Source organism: Chiroxiphia lanceolata, chromosome 1 (assembly GCF_009829145.1).
Source record: "Chiroxiphia lanceolata isolate bChiLan1 chromosome 1, bChiLan1.pri, whole genome shotgun sequence".
Lineage (NCBI taxonomy): Eukaryota > Metazoa > Chordata > Aves > Passeriformes > Pipridae > Chiroxiphia > Chiroxiphia lanceolata.
Window position 1 is genome coordinate 148,255,334 of NC_045637.1, and position 20,466 is coordinate 148,275,799.

The following is a 20,466-nucleotide window of genomic DNA, read 5'->3' on the forward strand; positions in this document are numbered from 1 at the left end:
CACCAGGTAGCTTTCCAGCCACTCTTCCCCCAGCCTGCAGTGCTTCAGGGGGTTGTTGTGACCCAAGTGCAAGACCCGGCATTTCACCTTGCTGACCCTCATACAACTGGCTCTTCTTTTAGATGGGCATCACATTTGCTGACCTCCAGCCAATTGGGACCTTCCCAGTTAGCCATGACTAATGGTAAATGACAGAAAGTTGGCTCAGAGATCACTTCTGCCAGCTGCCTCAGTACCCTTGCGTGGATCCCCATAGACTTGTGTGTGTCTAAGAGGTGTAGCAGGTCACCAACCATTTCCCCTTGGATTATGGGGGTTTCATTCTGCTCCCCATCCCTGTCTTTAAAATATTTTTAAACTCTATTCAGACTGCAAAGATGTACTGAACAGGGTATCAGAAAGCTACTTAGACTGAAAGACAAACTGTTACCATAATTTAGTAGACATTTACAGATGGGTTTTTATACACTTGAAGATATTGGAATAAATGTTATATATCTTTACCATGACACTAGAATGCAATTTCCCATGTTATGAAAAGACAGAACTGTGAAAAATACTTGCTTTCAGTTTCTGTTTCACATCCTCTTACAGTTTATGTTTCACCTAAAGATGAGCTGGAAAGATTCCAGAAGAAAGTATACATCCTAATTTAATTTTGGCAGCAGTTATAGTGAGTTTGCCTAAGGGTAAAACTTATGACTGAAACTGTAGCTTGCTCTTCTTCCTTTTAAACTAAGAAGAGCTGCACTCAATTCATAGGTTTTGAAAGTAAAAAATACTTTATGGAAGTACTACTTTCTCCTTGAATTTTAGTAAACAGAGGAGCCAGATAAGGGTTTCCAAGTAAAGAATTTTATGTGTTAGCTAGTCTGCATATGGGAGGGTTGTTGAAGCTTAAATATGCATAACAATCAGGAAGGCTAAGCAGAATAAGATACTTTGGACCCAAATAAATCCAAATCTCTGTGTCTGAGCCCTAAATGTGCTGAGGCTGCTTGGGTGGGAGCTGTTCTGACAGGCACACAAGCAAGTGAAGTTATTCAAGTCGTGCAACCCTTCCCTTGCCCAGATTCTTCCAGCAAAAGAAGGTTTAACGATATTTTGTACTGTATTAAATTTTATATGAGTTTACAGAAGGTGGATTGACAACCTGTGCCTGCCCTTCCCCTTGTAAAGCATTGGAATGCTTTCTGTCTTCACTATTTTGTCTTTCAAAGCTTCATTGCACTAATCAGGCTGTATGAGGTATCTGGTAGCTGCAATGGAAAAATAAAACAGTGCTCTGATTTCAGACTGTCTCCCATATAATTCAGAGCCAAACTGCAGCACCTCATAGAGAATTTAAAATTATCCTCCTAACTACAGTGCCTTGTACCCTAAAAATGTCAACCATAATCAAGATAAAAGATAACTGAAGCAGCACAAGGAAGATTTCTGTGTAATGTATCTTATAAATTAAGAAAAAGCTTTTGAACTTCCTGTTATTCATCAAGAAAGAAATGTCTTTGGATTACTTCACATTCTGGGTTTGAAAGATATTTGGTGATCTTATGAAATACCTATATAGTATTTTTTACTGTTTTGGTTTTATGACATCAAAGCAGTGCTTTCTATCAAATGATCAATTCTGTCAGATAATTAGAGATAAGAAAATTTAGTAAAGAAAAATAATAAAAAATATGTACAGACACCACTTTCACATTCTTTTATGCTTGCTTTACCTAGCATTTCTAGTCAAATGTAAAATGATGAAAGAAGGGGTAAAGATCAGTTTTATGATTTTCTGTACAGGAGACAAAGGCTAGAGCCAAAATTTCTGGGGTCTTCTCTTTCGGTGTGCATATCTGAGCAAAACTTTGCCCCAGATGTTCTTGCAATATATATGCCTTCAAATCCAACACTGAGCACAACTAATGGCATGGAAAGTCAACCTGTGCTAAGCCAGGAAGATCCCCATGTTGGATACCATGTCTGATTTCATCATGACATGTTCAACACGGAGTAAAGAGAGGACATTCTGAGAGAAGTAAGAGGAATGGAAACATCCATACATAGACCAAAGAAACAGAAATTGCTGACTCTACAGAATAAACCGTGACTTAGGTTGTACAAGATAATGGACAGGACATAAAAAAAAGGAAAATTTTCACCATTTTGTTTTTCCAAATCAATAGAAAAATGAAAGAAACCTAGAATACTTTTCCTATATGAAATCGGAATTAACACGTAGAACTCCTTGCCACTGGATCTAACAAAAGACAAGAAATTCCTTCTCTTCCTGCTGGATGTCATAACAGATGCTCAAAAGATTAAACACTCAACAAAAATAACTAGAACATCTGAGGGGATTAAGATAAAGTTTTGGGGTTTTTAAATGCATTCACTTAATCCCAGGGTAATAAAAATCAATGGGGATTTTGCTGTTGGCTTTATGTGGCTCAGAATGTCACCTGAAACTTTCAGATACAACTACTTTAGCCTCAGGTATCAACACACCACTAATTCCTGTGGTCTGGGAAGAAATCTCTGTCTGTTTGCAATTTGTTTTAGAACTGATGACTTCAAACCATTTGACATCCTTGTGTGACACAACTATTGGAGAAAAAAATACTAGACTGATTGGACCACAAGCCTGAGGTGGGAAGAGAAGTCAAAGATTAAGCATCCAGTAAAAGAAATTTATACAGTAAGGAAAATATTTGAACTGACAACAAATTAAACTTTATTCACTTCAAACACACAAGAGCCTTAACGACACTGATTGATTTAAGGAGGATTTCTTCAAAATGTTTTTGCAACTGCTTAAGGGCTTCTAAAGTAGTGCTCTCTACTAAACTGACCCAGAGTGGTATTAAGTAATTATGCTGCAGTAATTAAAGTACTGGTACTTTTAAATGGATTAATTTATGGACCTTTTCAGGAATGCAATGACAATAATCTCTTTAAGAACACTTCAAAAGTCACAGTGACCAATTATTTTGAGCAAGTGAATACTACATCTCCTTTTGAAGGTGGGTTGTTCAACCCACCTTCCTTCCAGCCAAAGAGGTGTGTGAAATTCCTATTTCTTCAGAGACCAAAGGAAAATAAATTCATGTGCACTAATCTACATTTTTACTGCTCCTATTTATTTTCCGGTTGTAAGGTGGCAGTCTAAGTTTATGTTCTCTTTACCCCCCCCATTTCTAACATGTATAACTTGTCAACTGAATGAGCTGCATCACTCAAATTTAGCATCTCCAAGCATAAAGTTAATGCCTAGGTGCTTATTACTTTAAATTATTAGCACATTGAGAAGTGTGAATGTTTCCTACACATTAAAAGACAGCTTTCCATACTGCAAGGTGAGCCCACAGGATTTATCTATGAGAATAGATAACATGGAAAGGTTGGCAATTTAACACAGAGAGTTTGATCAACAAGAACTGGCCTTCATGTATAGATAGGCACAAAGTCTTGGCTTGACACTGTTTTAAATTCAGAATCTGCTCAAGCTTCCTCTGAGGCTTAAAAAGATCAGACACAAAACAGAAGACACAGTGAGTGGGGAAATAGAACTACAAATGAACATGCTATCTCCTCATCCCACATAATGTACTTCATTGTTTTCTGTTTTTAATGTCAAAGCCCTCTTTTACTTTTCTCTCTTTCTGCTCTTTTGTTGGAGAACCAGTTTACCTGTGACTGTATTCTGAAGAATTAAAAAAAAAAATACACGGTAATTTCAAAATTTTGTGCATGTCTCATAGATACTTTTATTTATTTTGCAGAATCAGTACAAAAAAATCTGCGTAAAGTGACCAACCTGCCTTTGGTCAGAGCTGAGCCCATCAGAGATGCTGGTAATGCCCCTGTGACAATGTATTTATCAAAGGATAAAAATGCTGGGTTTAGATATGTGAGAGAGGAGTGAGAAAATGTGAGAAAAACAACCCTGCAGGCACCACAGTCAGTGGAGAAGGTTCCCTGCAGGAGCCCCATGGTGGAGAAGCCTGTTCCTGAAGGACTGCAACCCCCAGGTTGGAGAAGTTCGTGGAGGACTGTCTGCCATGGGAAGGACCCCACGCAGGAGCAGGGGAAGAGCGTGAGGAGGGAGGAGCAGCAGAGAGGAAGCAATTTGAACTGACTGCTACTCCCATTCCCCCTCCTCCTGCACCACTCAGGGGGAGGAGGCAGAAAATTCAGCAGCAAAGTTGAGCCCAGGAGAAGGAAAGAGTGGTGGGGAGCGGAGGTGTGTTTATTTCTGTTTCATTTCTCACTGTCCCTCTCTGTTACAACCAATTGGCAAATTATTAAATTAATTTCCCCAAGTCGAGTCTGTTTTGCCCATGATGGTGACTGGAGAGTGATCTCCCTGTCCTTATCTTGACCCATGAGCTTTTCATAGTATTTTCTTCCCCAGGCTCATTGAGGAGGTAGTGTGACAGAGCAGCTTGGTGGGAATCTGGTCGCCAGTCAAGGTCAACCCACTACAACAATGCCACAGTTTAATCAAGGACATTTTTTTTAACTTTTCAACATAGGACAAATTCCTTAAAATACCTTAATTCCTAATAATTTTCTTTTGGGTGTTAATGATAGGAACATCTTGTGCTGAACTGCATCTTAACTATCTACATATTTATATGGTGCTATCCATCACATTGATCTGAAAGACTCAGGAAAATACACAGATTTACTTTTCCAATATGTCTAGGAAGCAGAAAAGCATTATGCCTTTATTTATATGCTAAATAGCTGGTTGAGGTCTGTAACAGAGTCATGGCATATAAATGGGGTTTGGAAGTGTCAGACCATGAACACAAGTAGTTTTGATTACAATCAAGCTCTTCCTGGAAATGCACATGGAGAAAGACCTCTCCCTGCTCCTCTCCATTTCTAACGCCCTCTAGATCCATCTAGATATCTTGGAGACATCCCTTCTCATGATAGTTTTGCTTTTCCATGCCATATGAAACCTGAAAGTCGGGGACTGTGAAAACGAAAAGCTGCAGAGAGAAAGACTCCCTGCTGTTTGCCCAAGTTAGTCTGTACTACACAGAATTAGCATGCCCATCCTCAGCCATGAAGCACCTTGAAGCAGATACAGTAATTGTGTTTTCATTTTGTAATATCAAGGAAATCTGATGAGCGTTGTTCCAGAAGGGTCTTGGCATTTTTCTGTTATTACTCTTACATCAACGTTAGCAGAAAAATGTGTGATCAATTCAAAATCAGTTCTAAAGCTTGTTGCTGATTGACTATGCATTATTTAATGAGTATTCTGCCAATTTCTTCTTTTGAACCTCATAAAATGTAAACTTTGATGTTCAAATAGCTACCATTAATGCATTCTGTCATTAGTGTTGTTCTCAATGCATATGACATGATTACGCCAACTCTTATCAGTTCTTCAAAAAAGGGTAATAAAACCATAAACTGCTCCTCACCAGTGAGCTTACATAATAAGATCTAGTATTTTAATTAGGCTTTTCTTCTTGCCATTTAAATATAGCTTGATAACAGGTGGCAAAAAGATGTAAGACAAAAAATTTCAAAATATTTTCATTCTCTCCATCAATCAGTTCATGTTCGCAATTTAAGAAAGAGGCAGATAGCAATTATGATGGAGGAGTCAGATAAAGAATTTTTAAATCAAATCTTTTTCTTTACGAAATGAAAATGTTATTATTAAGACCGGTGATGAAACAATGAAACTCTTCCACACAATCAGCACATCGCAGAGAATCACATCTTGATAAATAATTGACAGAAAAGGCTACAGTTTCAGCTTTTCATACCAGGGTTTATATTTACTTTAATTCAAAGTAAGAAGTAACTCCTTAAGACAGCAAGGCTTTAGAGGACATAGTATTTTCTGAAGGTATGCCACAAACAGATAAAACTTAGTTTAATTCAACTTTAACCTGCCCAGAGGTGGGCAAAGGTGATGTTTAGACCAAAATGGGGACTACATCAGTTTAAAATGATTCTGCAGGAAAGCTTTTAGGACAGAAAGCTGAAATAACCCCAGGGGACCACTAAAGCCAGAGAATACAGTAGTATGGACTGATGCATATAAGCATTGTGCTGATCCTTAAACACATCAAAACCAGTCATGGCTTCTCATTGGGGATTGAAGTCTTGGACACATCTGATATTAGTGGTGTAACAGCTTAAGTGCATGGAAATCAATTCAGTGAAAGGAAATGCAACTGTTTCCGCAAAGGAAGCCATCAGATTTACTATCAAAGACAAACAAAAAATCTACTGCTTTCAGTGGCCTTGATTACACATCTAGGAAAGGAAATGCAGCAGAATCACCACTTTTAAATTGTCCAAATCTCCTGATTTTAGCCACATATGCTTGGAAATTACCGATATCCCTCGTAAAATAAACATTAAGAGCTTCATTTTGCTTTCATCACATGTGATCAACAAAGAGACTAAGTCAGAGAAAACGAAAGCATTCCTACATGTCTTCAAATAAAGAAACATTTTCTATATCTATGAACAGTGTCTAGAGCTCCATGAACACCATCTTAAGAACTGTTGAGGGAGGAGGTGGCTCTCAAGATCTGGAGGAGAATTCTCTCTAGGGCTGGGGGAGATGGTCACCTTGCCTGCAGGAGGTGGGTAGGGGTGAAGATAGTGAAGAAGCAGTGGGAGACTGTCAGAGGACTCTGCAACACCAGAGATGCCAAAAAGGGTGTTAAAGGACCTTCTCTGAAACCCTGTGTGAAAGGAGGGGCAGGCAGAGTCTGAGATGACTGTGCTGGTAAATGGAGACTCCTGAAAAGGGGAAGGCTGGAAAGTGGTGACTTCAGGCTCTGTGAGGAAGGGTCCTGATCTGCTGACAGAGCTGGAGCTACAGACCAAGTTCAGTGCCCCAGTTCTGGAAGTGGTAGACCATGCTAACAAGAAAAGGTAGATGTGGATAAGAGACACTCTGGTGAACAGGGTTGAAGGAGGCTCACCTCAAACAACACACAAAAAGAAGCAGAAGATGAGTACACAAGTCCATGAGGAAAGCTTTCATATTTTTCCAAGGAAACTGCCACAGTTGGGTACCTCTATGTGCCTGAATTCTAATGCTTGCAGCATGGGGAATAAACAGGAGAAATTACAGAATAACAAAATATTCTGAGTTGGAAGAGACCCAGTTTCTGAAGGTATGGGCAGGGATCACCAAGTCCAACTCATAAGTGAATGGCCTCTATGGGGATCAAACTTACAACTCTGGCATTATTAGCACTGTGCTCCTACCAACTGAGCTAATCTCATTAAGGCTTGTGTGCAGCTGTAGAGCTACAATCCCAATAGGATCACAGAGACTGATGGCACAGCTCACACTGTAGGGTTGTGATGGATGGATAAAGGCTCTTTGGGAAGGACTGGCCAAGACACCAAGGAGGAGGAGCTTCCCTTTATGCAACAGAGCAGCAAAGGTGCCTGGAGCTCTGCCTGGTGATGCGTGAAGGGCCAAATGAGAGTTTACAGGTCAGGATTAGCAGGCAGACTGGTGTGAGGGATGTTGTGGTGAGCGTCTGCTGCCAACTGACTGGTCAACATCTTCAGTTACTTCTTCATGTAACTGCAAGAACTCTCACATTCTAGTGCCCTGGTGCTCATGGGGGACCTTAACCATTATCTGCTGAAGGGTCAACAACATGGGCACAATAACCCAGGAGGTCTGGGGGGGGGCATTGATGACATTGTCCTGACACAACTGAGCAAAGAGTTGATGAAGGGAGATGCTCTGCTGGTCCTCACACTTTCAAACAAGGATAAACTGCAGAGGAAGGTGAAAGCTGGGAGCAGCTGAGGCTGCACAAACCATGAGGTGGTGAAGTTCAGGATCACAAGGGGAAATATCACAGCAAAGAAAGCATTAAGCTCCGGAATTCAGGAGAGCAAACTTTGGCCTGTTCAGAAACGTTCTTGGAAGAATCTCACTTGGATTCACTCTTTGGAAATCAGTAGAGTTTGTAAGATCTTGTAGGTTTAAAGGTCTTCAGAGACAATCCCAAACTGGTAAAACTAGTACTTGAGATAAAGTCCCATATAACGGACTAGAGTAATGACATTTCTGTGATATGGAGACGCATTTCCAAAATTTTTCCTTTTAAATTAGGTACAGAAAAGATTTTTTTTCCTCTTGATTTTCCCATCTTAAGTCCTTCAGTGTATTAATATTCTTCTCAGGTTTCTACAAACATCCTTACAATGTGCTCTGTGCATTTCCATTTGTATTCTGTGAGCAGGTGAGTCCACAACACACACGGATTCTAATCACACCTAGAATCTGCCAACGTACAGCCAAATAAACAATTATCATGATTCAGGAGATTTAAAATTACATGTTTCAAGAAAAACATGCTGTCCTATTTTCTGTTCTTCAGGGAAGAAAAGAGGGTTTGTTTCACCTCAACAAAGAGAACCATGTCTGCTTGGATTTCATTGCCCTGTATTCTAATGGGGTTATTTTAATTTATAACTGCCTTGTCACATAAAAAGAATGAAATACTAAATGTACCATTTAGTATAGAACTCTGATTCTGCTTTTAAGTTCAGCTTAATGGATTATCTTGTATTCTGTAATCTAATATCACTGATGGTTATGTAGGACATCACGATAAATTAGATTATTTAATGTGAGATGATACAGTGTTTCATTTAAAATATTTTATTGTGTTATAGAATGAATACCTGACTCAGGAGAGCACAGATATTACTTGTGTCAGCATAAGGAAACTGGCAACTGGGATTCAGGATTCTTTCAGGTGCACGTCCGATCTTGGACAGTGAGTCAGTCAGTGTAATATTCCTCTTTAATTAAAAGCTTAGTTGTAGAAAAAATCAACACCTATTCCAGCAGGTGAAGAGCAGAGCTAACAGAATTGTTCCTGAAGCTTTCTCATACCTCTGACAAGTGGCAGTTTCTGGGGAAGGAGAGACCAACACCGCAAACAAAGGTGAAACACTGGAGGTCCCTTGGGTGTCACTGCTCTGCCCTGCTCGTGGCATCCTGATGTCTGTCACTTTGTCATGCTCTCAGCAATGATTGCTGCTATCTAAAGTAAAGGGTACCTACTTTCACAGCACAAAACAGCACCTCTCACAACACAACGCTTTTCATAAGCATTTATTTCAATGGACATCATCTACCAACCACAGTTTTGTAAGATGCCAGGAGCCCTTAGACAGGCAGATACTTCGAGCACTTAGACCTCTGAAATGAAAACTACCCTTCACAAAAAAGAATTGTTCGATATCCATAAAGCACAATTGAAATTTAAGGAATTTCTGTAATAGGAGGGAATTGTTTTCAGTGGAACTGACCCAACGCTGGAAAGTTGTACTGCCAGGAATATTTTATTTTATGCAGCTTCAGTTGCACATAAGGTAATGTGGTAACATATAAAGGAAGAGAACTCAGTGTTTTCCCTGTAGTAAAACAAGATGGGGAATTGCTCTAAGCAAGTGAATCCATTGATATATACACTTGTTGTAGATACACACTCAGTTTCCTTAATGGAGAGTGTGATTGTCTGCAACATTTAATGCATTAATTCTGTAAATCTGCTGTAAGGTAGGAATATATTGCTGTAACCTAACCAAAAAACAAAGTGACATAGATAAAGTCACAGAGGAAGCCTGTGGCAGTGTCTCACCCCCAGGGTGATGCCTGTATCATATTTGGGTGTAAGGGCATTTACTTTCTCATTTATTTGTAAAACTTCTATGGCAAATAATCTGTTTCATTTTTACGTCTGAAATCTTTCACGCCCACAAAAAGAGCAACATCTTATTTAAAATAAGTTATATCTTTTTTTCAGTAAGATTCATTGTAGCACCTTCAATTATCTTAAACATCTTGCTCTTTTGCCACTGGTGAAGGTGCAGTAGCAAGGATGCTGAGAGGGGAAGAGACAGGACCATTCTCTGCAGAGCTCATAACACTGACTGGGCTGAAGCCTCCCTTTGGGGAATGAGGACCCAACACAACAAAACCTCTGATGCCAAAGGAATGACAAGGATGTGCAAAATTAAAAACAGGACACTACTGCCACTGTACCAAAGAGCAGAGCATCAAAGGAAAAAAAAACCACAACCAACGAACAAAAGAAAACCTAAACACAACACTTTTCCAGTGGAATTATCCAAATAAAGTGAGAGGAGAGGGGAAAGGGAATCCCCAACAGGAGCAACATGTCCAGGTGTTCAGGGTGTGTGTAATACATCTTACTAAAATTTCCCTAAAAAAAATCATATTCTGACATTGGAAAAGGGGATGAGAGGAGATGTCACGTTACTGTGCTGAAATTCTCATTTTTCCAGAATGCAGGGCCATGTAAAAAGTTGTCTGAATATCCCTTACCATGCTTAAATAGAGCTTATATAGACATCTGGGGGGGGGGGGAGCCTTTCTTTCTCGGAGCTAGCAAGATAAGCAAACCAGAATAATTACATACAGCAGACCACAGCTAAATATTGATTCAGATGTTATTGAAAAAAGAGAAGGTGAGAGAACAGCAGCTTGAAAATAATGATGTAAAAATCTATGAAATAATGGTAGAGACAAATAGACCTGCAGCAATTATACACAGAGCAGTTCAAAAGCCCTGCTGGAACAGGAACAACAGCAGATGATTCAGTGCCTCCTGTGAAAATGGTCCTCCTCCCTTGATATCTGTGCAGTCCTTCTGCTTGGAACTAAGCTGGCATGACAGGCACAAATTCAGGCAAGGAAAAAAATTCTAATTAGAGGAGTCACTCCAGTTTAATTCCAGATGTCATCACTGAACCAGCTTTTCTTGCATCTAGACATCCCAGTTGGCAAAACATTGTACTACAGCCTTTAAAAAAAAAAAAAAAAGATAGCAAGCAAGGTGGATAGGTTGTGGTCATGTGCAGCAGGATCTATCATTCAAATGTTTTAAGAAAATCCAGTATTTATCTTAACTGTATTGCACTTTTTAAACAGCAATACGTATGACAATAAGCTATTTACCAGCTTCAGCATTCACTTTTTAAGGGCACCTGCAAGCCCCTAACTTGGCAGGGGCTGAAAGAATCACTCCACCTTTTTTTTTTCCTGCCATTTGCATTTCACTGAAATAAAGATTTCTTAATGCATCTTCTGCACCTGCTGTGAAACCGAACTCCTGTTACCTTAGAACCAATTACAAATTTGATTGCAGCACAATCTACAAAGAATAACAGTTAGTTCCTGCTCCAAAAGGAGTTGACACTGGAAAAAGCTCATTGCCTACAAATGCAGGAAAAACCCAACTTGCCCCTTTCGTGGGGCTGCAGTAAGTGTGAGGGCATACAAAACTTCCAACAACCCTAACCCTCTTCCTGTATGTTTTTGGTACTTAAAGAAACAGAGTAAACAGTAAAAAACTGAGTGGTCAGGGGAACCTTCAAAAAAATGTTATCCTTCCTTGAAGAATAAATACTATGATCTATGAGAGAGATTTTTTAGAATTATAACTGCTGCCTCTAAAGTTGTGGAAAACTGCTTCCCCCAGCATCTGATGTGTCACCATTACCATTAATATCTGTCAGGCCTGTTACAGATTCTGATTTTAAAAAGAAAAAAAAAAAGAAGAAAATAGCAGCACAGCAGAAGTTCCTCTGCTTTTGCAACTGGGATTTTAACAGCTCGTGTGAACTGTATTTAGTGCTGTCAGTGTAGACAAATATTCACTGCATTTTATCAGAGCACTCCTCCTGCTTCCTCCTTCCTTTGGCAACAGGGCCCACATATATTCCTAGCTTGTCCTTAAAGCAAATATTTTGAACCTGGATGCGCTCATTTTGGGATAACTTACATAAAAGCCTCCAGAGAGCTTTGGATTTATTCACTGAGCACCTTAGCTGCAGATATGCACTGGACAGTCTCTTACTCCTGAAGTCCTCCCTGACTTTGGCCACGCTGTCAAAAAAAATGTCAAAGGAAACCTCTTCACATTGCACTTATTTTTCTCGATAAATAGACAGGTCCAAGCCTGTCAGCCACAGAACTTTTATGAAAGCTGAGTTCAAGATCATAGTAACTACTAACATTTGCTTAGATACTACTGGGGCAAATGTACCACAGGAATCTCACATGAGCTCTTGGCACGTGGGCCAAGCCTCGCTCTAAGAGATGTAACGTGAGGAAACCGGTAAAATATTTCAGTAAGATCAATTAACTGAAGGTGGGGGTTTTCTTGGTGGCAGAATTAAAACTTTAAAAGTGGGTAGCTGTTGAGTCATAGATGGCATGATCAGAAAAAGAGAGGAAATATACGGAGTGAAGATTCTTAATGCAGATAAGCACACTCAGAAGAGAGTGAAGGTACAGCCTAACACTTTTTTTGCAGTCCTGTCATGGCACCCACATCCTCATATTACTGGAAAGTATCACACAAACTCAGAATAATACAGCCTATTCACTAAAAAAAACCACCAAGCACCATGCTGAAGGCCAGTGGGCTGATGAAACTGAATACTAAGTGTGACTTTGTGCACCATGGAAAGGATGGATTTTTCCACAGACATTTTGCAAAGTCACTTACACCCACAAATAGCGTGAATATATCACACTGCTATTCCAAGTTAACAGTGTTTTTCACTCATTCTACAAAGGCATGAATGATGGCTCATGTTGCAGGACAAATGAGAGGAATGAGTCCCTTATTAACACCCAGATTTAGGGAATGTGGTCCCTCTTGCACTGAAATTAGTGGCTCTTACTATTGACTCTGGAGCTTATATCAGTAAGGGCCCCATGCTCCCAACAGTTTTGTAAGACTTTTAATTTGTTAGGACTTTGGCTGAGATCAGACAAAAGCTGAAGCATTTTTCTGAGGTGCCAGAAGTGAAGGGTTCTTTTGCATTCTAATCTTCTGACACAGATTTGCTCTGATTCAGTATCTGCCATTATTTAAACAGCTCAGTTGGCATGTGTGGCATTCTGCAGGCTAGTAAGAAGTCAAGAACCACGCTCTAAGGAGTTCATCATCTAAAAATTGGCATATAATTTAATGAGAAAGGACAAAGGAAAACAAGATAAATAGCAAACTGCTCCTGGGAATATTCCACTATTTATTTTTAATCGTAGAGAATGCAGATCATTCAGGCTGCTTCTGTCTCAGATTTGTTTCTTTTTTGAATGATTAGACATGCAAGAGAGAAAGAGGTCAGGCACAGCAACCCAAAGTTCCCCTAGGAAGCATGAAATGGAAGCTACAAAGAGAATAAGAATTTTGGAATCAAACCCTCTTACTCTCCTGCCCTGCCTCTCCTTTGTGCTGCCAAAAAAGAAGAAACCAGGAGATTTCAAGGGGAAAGCTTTCTTATTTCCTGAAAATTGGGGTATCTTCAAGGTGATACAAAAACCATCTGCCCTTTGCTCCCACCTTTCCTGGGAGATGCAGCATGAAATTGGATTGCAGCCTGTGCACAGAGGGATGCTGCACCAGGGCTGACACACACTGAGGTGCCTTACTGCTGCTGTAGGACCACCCTCAAATATTCTCACAGATGTTTGGCCCTGTAACCACCTGAAACCAGGGGAGCTGACATGCAGTTCCCAGTATTTTACTCTTTTCCATCCCACTCAACATATTTCCCCTCCTTCTCCTGCAACACAACTCGATGTACACTTAGAAAAAACATATTCACACTATCAAATTTTAATAGACTTTAAATTTTCTCTGTCTACGCATTCAATGTTTTCCTCACAAAAGGTGACATGAATTTTGCTGCCAGTTATATTCTGAGTAACCCAATTAGTCCTGAAATACAGCACAGTGAGCATTGTGTTTTTCCTCTCATTTATAATGCTTGTACATTTTTTTTTTTTAAGCTTCTTTGGTAATTCTCTGCTGATCATTAGATATAAATAGATTATATTGATGCATGTAAAAGTCTGGGTTTTTTATAAACTACAGCTATAATTTTATTTCAAAGTAAACTGGCAAGGAAAAGAGCATAGAGGCACATATGTTAGAAGTATGAAAGATAATGCTTAAACTACCAGCGAGGTGCTCTTCATCTACCCTGATTCCAAATGCAAGAACAGGGACTAGAGCTCAATTACAGGCCAACAATTTTACATATTTTGAAGTAAAAAAAAAAAAAAATTAAATAAAAAAAAGTAGCATGCAGAACAAATCCACTGCAGCAAGACATTTACCAGATTCATATGGAATTCAACAGCCACAGGGATATTTAAAGGTACTTAAAAATATACAGCACGTATTCCACAGAAGGAACATGTACTAAACTTGATGTCTTCAGGAATTCTTAGGGCTTTAAGTTCTCCCTGTAAATTTCTTAATAAAATATGGTGGAAAGTGGCATTGGTTATTTCAGCGTTAAATGATACAGTTGGGAGTAAAGAAAACTTTTCTTCTCCTGGACTGTATATACTGCCTGTTGTATACATCATTTGTCTGATATGAATATTTTTCCTTTCTGTATGGTTATGTATAGAATCCATGGTAGAGAGGGCAATGGAGGCAGTAAATTGATCATCTTGACTTTGGGATGAAAAAACTTAAATCTTCTTTCCGATGTGGAAGTTAAGTAAACCCATTCAGCTTGGCAAAATGAACATGAGTGTGAATCAATAATGTTCTGTGACTCAAGGTGCTGAAGGCACACAAGTTCACAGCAAAACTGTATTAAAGAAAAGAAGATTCACTTGTGAAGTGGAAAACATCACTAATGCAACTCAATATTAGCTTTTAATTAGCGGATGTATTTTTTGCTATACGTTGTGAAACTCAGTTTGTTAGACTTAAAATAAAGCCAGTGAACAGTGACGAAAAAAATGCTGTTCTGTTTTGGCTGTATTTGCTATGTCCTAAAGGTATTCCCTACCCAGGGTAGAGGGGTTGAAGGAACACGATCCTTAAGATCCTTTGCAACCCATTCTGTGATTCTATTTTTGAATATAACAAATATTTTCGAATATATTATATAATTATATGTTATATATATAATTGTTATATAATTATCATCAGTTGGCCAGAAGCACAATTATGAGGTTCCATTGGTCTTCCCCAATGAACATAAAGGAAAGAGCTTGGTCATGATCAGACCCCAGTCCCTGCGAATCGATACAAACTGCTCAGCAGTGAATTCTTGGGCAACAGACTAAGGAATTCGAAATGGCACATGTTAGAGGATGAAATTTGGCATGTGCGTGTGTACAACGAAAGCAATGAGCTTCTCAGAAGTCATTTTGCATGGAGGTAAAGGCTGCTGCATCACCTCTCTGATCAGATTTGAAGTCGGTGATCTCCCTGATGGAGCAGAGGAGAGACTTTCCTGTTCCTGTATCTGTTATGTTTTCTCCAACCCAATTTGCAGACTGGCAATTATAATGTCTCCTATTGCTGTTTTTTAAATCATAAAATTTAAAAACAATCTAGTTAAGGCCACAGATAAACAATCCCCAAGAGAGGACTGGGGACAGGAGACATATGCCAGATTTTTCTCATATAATGAGCTTTCAAGGCTCATTTCTTGGTATAAAACTTACATAGCAAAAAAGAAGTTGCCACTTTTTCTTTTCTTGTTACAGTAGAGAGTGTTTGGAATATGTAAAACCTTAATGTTGGATTTGCATCAGGATATGAAGCCAGGGGATTTGGACAGGAAATACATGCTCTGAAAAATGGGCACATTCAGGATAGCCATGGTTGAGGGATAAAATACTGGAGATTTCAGGATAGTTGCAGTATGAAAAGCTCCATGAAATATAATGAATCCCTGACTAGTGATGTTGTTGGTTTTTTTAAACAGCTCTGAAAACTGTCCAGAATACACTTCTAATTCTGTCTATTTTACAAACAACTACGGGGCAAATTCAGGGCACCTCTGTTCTAGACAGCTGCATTCTCCAAACAGGGCTGTTAATATTAACATATCCCCAGTGCCAAGTTTGCAAGTCTGAAAATGCCCTTGTGAAGCAATGAGATGCGAACTAAATCACTGTCTGTTATCTCTATAATCTGTCCTGTGTCCAACACCGGGAGAAGCAGGTGCATCCTCTCAAAAAGCTTCCATAAAGTGTTCTTCCTCTGCATTTTTAGACACAAATTCTCTGCATTGAATGTATATATTTGGGAATTTTATAAATAAATTACATGATAAAACAATCCCCATAAAGATGCTAGAAGTTACCATATATGTTTCGAGAATCTAGTCAATAAAGAATTATTCTTTCTTTACTTCCAAGCAATAGCAGCATGATGTCTAAATGCATTTGCACACTTGTTCTTTCTCTTACCAGCTGTTGCCCTTTTGGACCCCAACCAGCATACTGAAGCTTTGCATTGCTGACCTCAGGGGGGTACAAATTCTGAGGATCCCTGCAGAGAGAAAAAAATAAGATCTCAGCTCCAGAAATGTCCTTGTTTCAGCTGGTGCACACCTGCTTCAGAAATACACCATGAACTTGTAAGATGCCTTTCACCTGGAATCATCCAACAATTATTGCCAGATTTCAATAGACTTTTTTTGCAGTAAGGTAAACACTACACCCGTAGCAAGTGTTGGTAATACCAAGTATTTAAGTGACAATTTCTGTTACTTACTAATACGAAGCTAAACATATTCATTCCCCTGCTGACTTGCCTAAGCCTCAAGAATTAGTTAAGGGATGGCAAGCAGTGTAACTGTATTTATCAACACTGATGATGTCCACAAATGATAAATAATAATTATATATTTGAATCCTACTGCCACAAGAAAAATATAATTTCATTTTCTTCACCCCATGGCTTTTCTGCCTAATAATTTCCCTTTGAACATGATGGCAGAAAAGTTAAGCAGCTGTATAACAACTGATATGCAGCCTGGCTTCAAAGGCAAAAGTTCCTATTAATACCAAATATCTAATTTTTAGACAATAAAATCAAAATTCTTTTCTAGTTCTTTCATCCACTACCTTCATTTTGTAGCAGAACATCAGTGAGACATAACAAATACGATATAGAAAAAGGAGGTTTTTTTGGTAAATGTCAGAGCAGCATAATGTCATTTTATCACAGCAGAGATAGCATTGACTTAACTGTATTTATACTCAGCTCAAATAATTACATTACATATTCTAAAGTCACATTGGTACAACTCTGTGTATAGTAACATTCCACAAACAAGAACACTAATAAAGCCTGTATACAATATGCCTCATTAACAGATCTCAAACTGCTTGAAAAAGTAAGGGTATTATCATCACTGGCCTGCAGCCAGGAATAACAAGGCAATTTGAGGCCAACATTACCCAAAATCAGAGAAAAGAACCAAAGCCTTGCTAGCCTTTAAGCAAAAGCCCTTCTTGTATAGTGTTTTCTGGGCCATGTTTTCAAAACATAACAAAACTGAATGTAATAATTAGACACTAACTGAATTCTCCTCACTGTCTGTTTTGGGACCTGGTGCTGTACCACAGTTACACTCCTGCTCTGCTCTCTTGGCCAGGAAGTCCCTTGGCTGCACATTCCCACTGCACTGGTGCTGTTATAGCAAGTTCCAAACACAGCAGCAAAAGGAATGCTCAGAACTGATTTTGTGCAATCTTTCCAAAGTGAAAAAAGCTGTCATCTCCCACGAACTCCTGATCTACGATCAGCTACAGTAAACAGACCCAAGGTGAGGACCCCCATGGCCACACCCCTTCCATAATTCTTGCAGATAGAAGAGCAACTTCCACTCTCCTGCTAGAAGGTCCATAGCAGTGATTATAAACCATAACCCATAAAGTCTGCAAGGCCCCTGGGAAGAGGTTCATGGAGCTGACTTTAAATTGAAGTGCTCAAGGTCACCAAATTAGAGAATCATAGAATGGTTTGGGTTGGAAGGGACCTGAAAGATCATCCAGTTCCAACCCTCCTGTCATGGGTAAGAACACCTTTCACTAGATCAGGGCCTCATCCAACCTGGCCTTGAACATTTCCAGGGATGTGGCAGCCACAGCTTCTCTGGGCAAGCTGTACCAGTTTCTCACCACCCTCACGGTAAAGATGAGAATGTGGAGGGGCAAGAGTGGGTTGTTGAGGTACTGACACTTTAAATCTCATTGTAGCCTAGGGTGCCCAGATGTCTTTTGGCTCTATGTGCAAAGTGCCATCCACAGCTGCTGCCAGGACAGTAAAATTACATCTTTTCTTATGGTTTTTACCCACAAGGTGTCTTTGTGGGTAGACTACAGTAATTTTTGTAAGGTATGGATAAGAGAATACAAAACTCTCATACTGAGAGTAGCCACACAATTCCCATTCCAGTAAAAAGACTAGCCATACAACTTGTTCTGGATCTTTTCAAGCTTGTATGCATTAGCTGTTTAAGTTTCCAGTCAGCTATGTCTGTTAGCAATCAATCTCTTTGGTTAGCTATCTTGATTATCTTAACAGAGAGTAACCTCTGAGCATAGAAGGAAAAGAAAAATAGTGAATCAAATCAAGACCTCTTATGGGAGAAAAAGCAGTACTTCCCTATTTGTCAAATGAACTATCTAGTTCTTGGGTTATTTTACCCATGGTGAGAAGAAGAGCAAGAAATTACAATTAGGAGGGGGAATACCATCCCTAAATAAACAGATTATACAAATTGTGAGAACTTAAAGCTGTAATGCTTCAGATAACACAGGTGAAGCTAAGGGACAGACATGCCAATTACAGCGAATAATTCAGACTAGAGCTCAGACGAGTCCTGTCAGTTCTGCTCACTGCATCGTATTTTAGAAGAGGAAAACTCTAATGCAATGAGAAATGCAGCATAAACCAGCTTTGGTAGCTGATAAGGTAGAAGGAAAGGCACCCCATTCAACCTATCAGCAAAGAGCTCTGCTGCAGACAAAGAAAAAAAAAGCAAAGTCATCTTCCCTCTCCTAAGTATGGCCAAGGGAAAATGGAATTGGATCTCCTGAGTTCTTTCTCAAGTTGTTGGGCATGGCTGGGAAACATCCTTTGTAGCAAAATCTTGTTTGTTTGCCTTGAAACATTTTGATAAATATGTGATAGAAGGGCTGGATGATGGAATTGCCTGTTGTCTGGAGGTGCCTGATTTCCAAACCGAGTTACCATAAACTGCCTCTATACTCAGGTAACAGCATGTACATCCAGGTGGTGATGCAGACCACTGAAGGCAGGTGGTAGCCAGGCATCCATCCTCATGCTGTGAGCTATTCCTTTCTACCACAGGCTATAAAAGCAGACTAAGATCCTAGTTTCCCCCCACAAATGTTCCCGAGAGACGGATGTCTTGGTAGATTTTGACTTGCTCCTCATCTTTTGAAGAGGTTCCTCTTCCCTGGAGTAGCGACACTCACTCACTCTCCTGCAGCAAACTCCAGTAACACGCACAAGGGGATGGAGAAGACATCCCTCCTTGCCAAGCCTGATCCATCAGGCTTCAGACAAACTGCAGGAATGACCTGGAGATGGGCTGCATCAGGAGTGGCCAGGGGAGACCGGGCCGCCAGCAAGCTCAAAGGCAGAACTAAAATGTGTTCACTTACTGGTGAACCTGACCATGAAAGACCAGATTCCCAAACACTTCCTTGGGCTATGTTGGGTGCATGGTCTGTGGTGGAATATAAATGAACTCCCTCCCCGGTAGCCCCAAGAAACCCATTTAAAAACCCATTGTCATAGACTGCTTTGGGGTGGAAAGGACCTTAAAGATCATCTAGTTCCAACTCCCCTGTCATGGGCAGGAATGCCTCCCACTAGTCCAGGTTCCTCAAAGCCCCATCCAGCCTGTCCTTGAACACTTCCAGGGAGGGGCTATCAACAACTTCTCTGAGCAAATTATATCTTCACTAACTATATCTTAATTTCTCTGTGATATTATATCACCTAGAGAGAGAAGGAGGAGGATGAGTTGTCTACACAGCTGCTCTGGGTGAGATGGTCACAACTCTCTAACGCTCTTGTTAGAGGATCTTAGTGATCCTCAAACTGAAAAAACCTTTTGGAGAGTATCTGTCAAACACATTTCCAGTTATCTCATATTATTCTGGACCTTTAACTCTCCCTGGTAAAATACCCTTAAGGGAGTCAGACCTACAGACCTATATCCCAGGAGCACTCGTCCACTTCACAAGTGTTGCATAAATGGGATCTCATGTCAGTCAGCTCCTTCTGGGAGGTATGTTATTACTACTAAGCTAGCAGTCCTCCACTGCTTCACCCTTCCTTCTCCTCCAAAGCAGCCTGCTTAAAATTCCTCTGTATTTTTTTCCTGAATCAATCAATATTGTGGGTCATCTCAGCCTCCACAAAGAACCAGTGCTCCTCACAGACCCTCATAATTAGGGCTTGTTTGGATTTGAGCCTGTCCCTTGTGAGCTCATTTGTGCAGGATGCTGGCTTGGAAATGGGCAGTTCTGAAGGCAGTCTGTATATCTCTGGTTCCTGGTTTGGATGAAGAACCAGCTTCATAGCATCCCCACACCATTTTCACTATTTCCTTATG

At 39.9% G+C, this 20,466-nt stretch overlaps 1 protein-coding gene across 6 annotated transcripts in view; it reads right to left on the bottom strand.

Moving 5' to 3' along the window:
- DPP6 (dipeptidyl peptidase like 6) overlaps positions 1-20,466 on the bottom strand; it is a 550,202-nt gene that overhangs the window by 86,675 nt on the left and 443,061 nt on the right. For all 6 annotated transcript variants that reach the window (XM_032687013.1, XM_032687020.1, XM_032686996.1 and 3 more), the window contains exon 7: positions 16,277-16,358. In XM_032687013.1, coding sequence (XP_032542904.1) covers positions 16,277-16,358 — 82 coding nt within the window. The remainder of the gene's footprint in view (positions 1-16,276; positions 16,359-20,466) is intronic.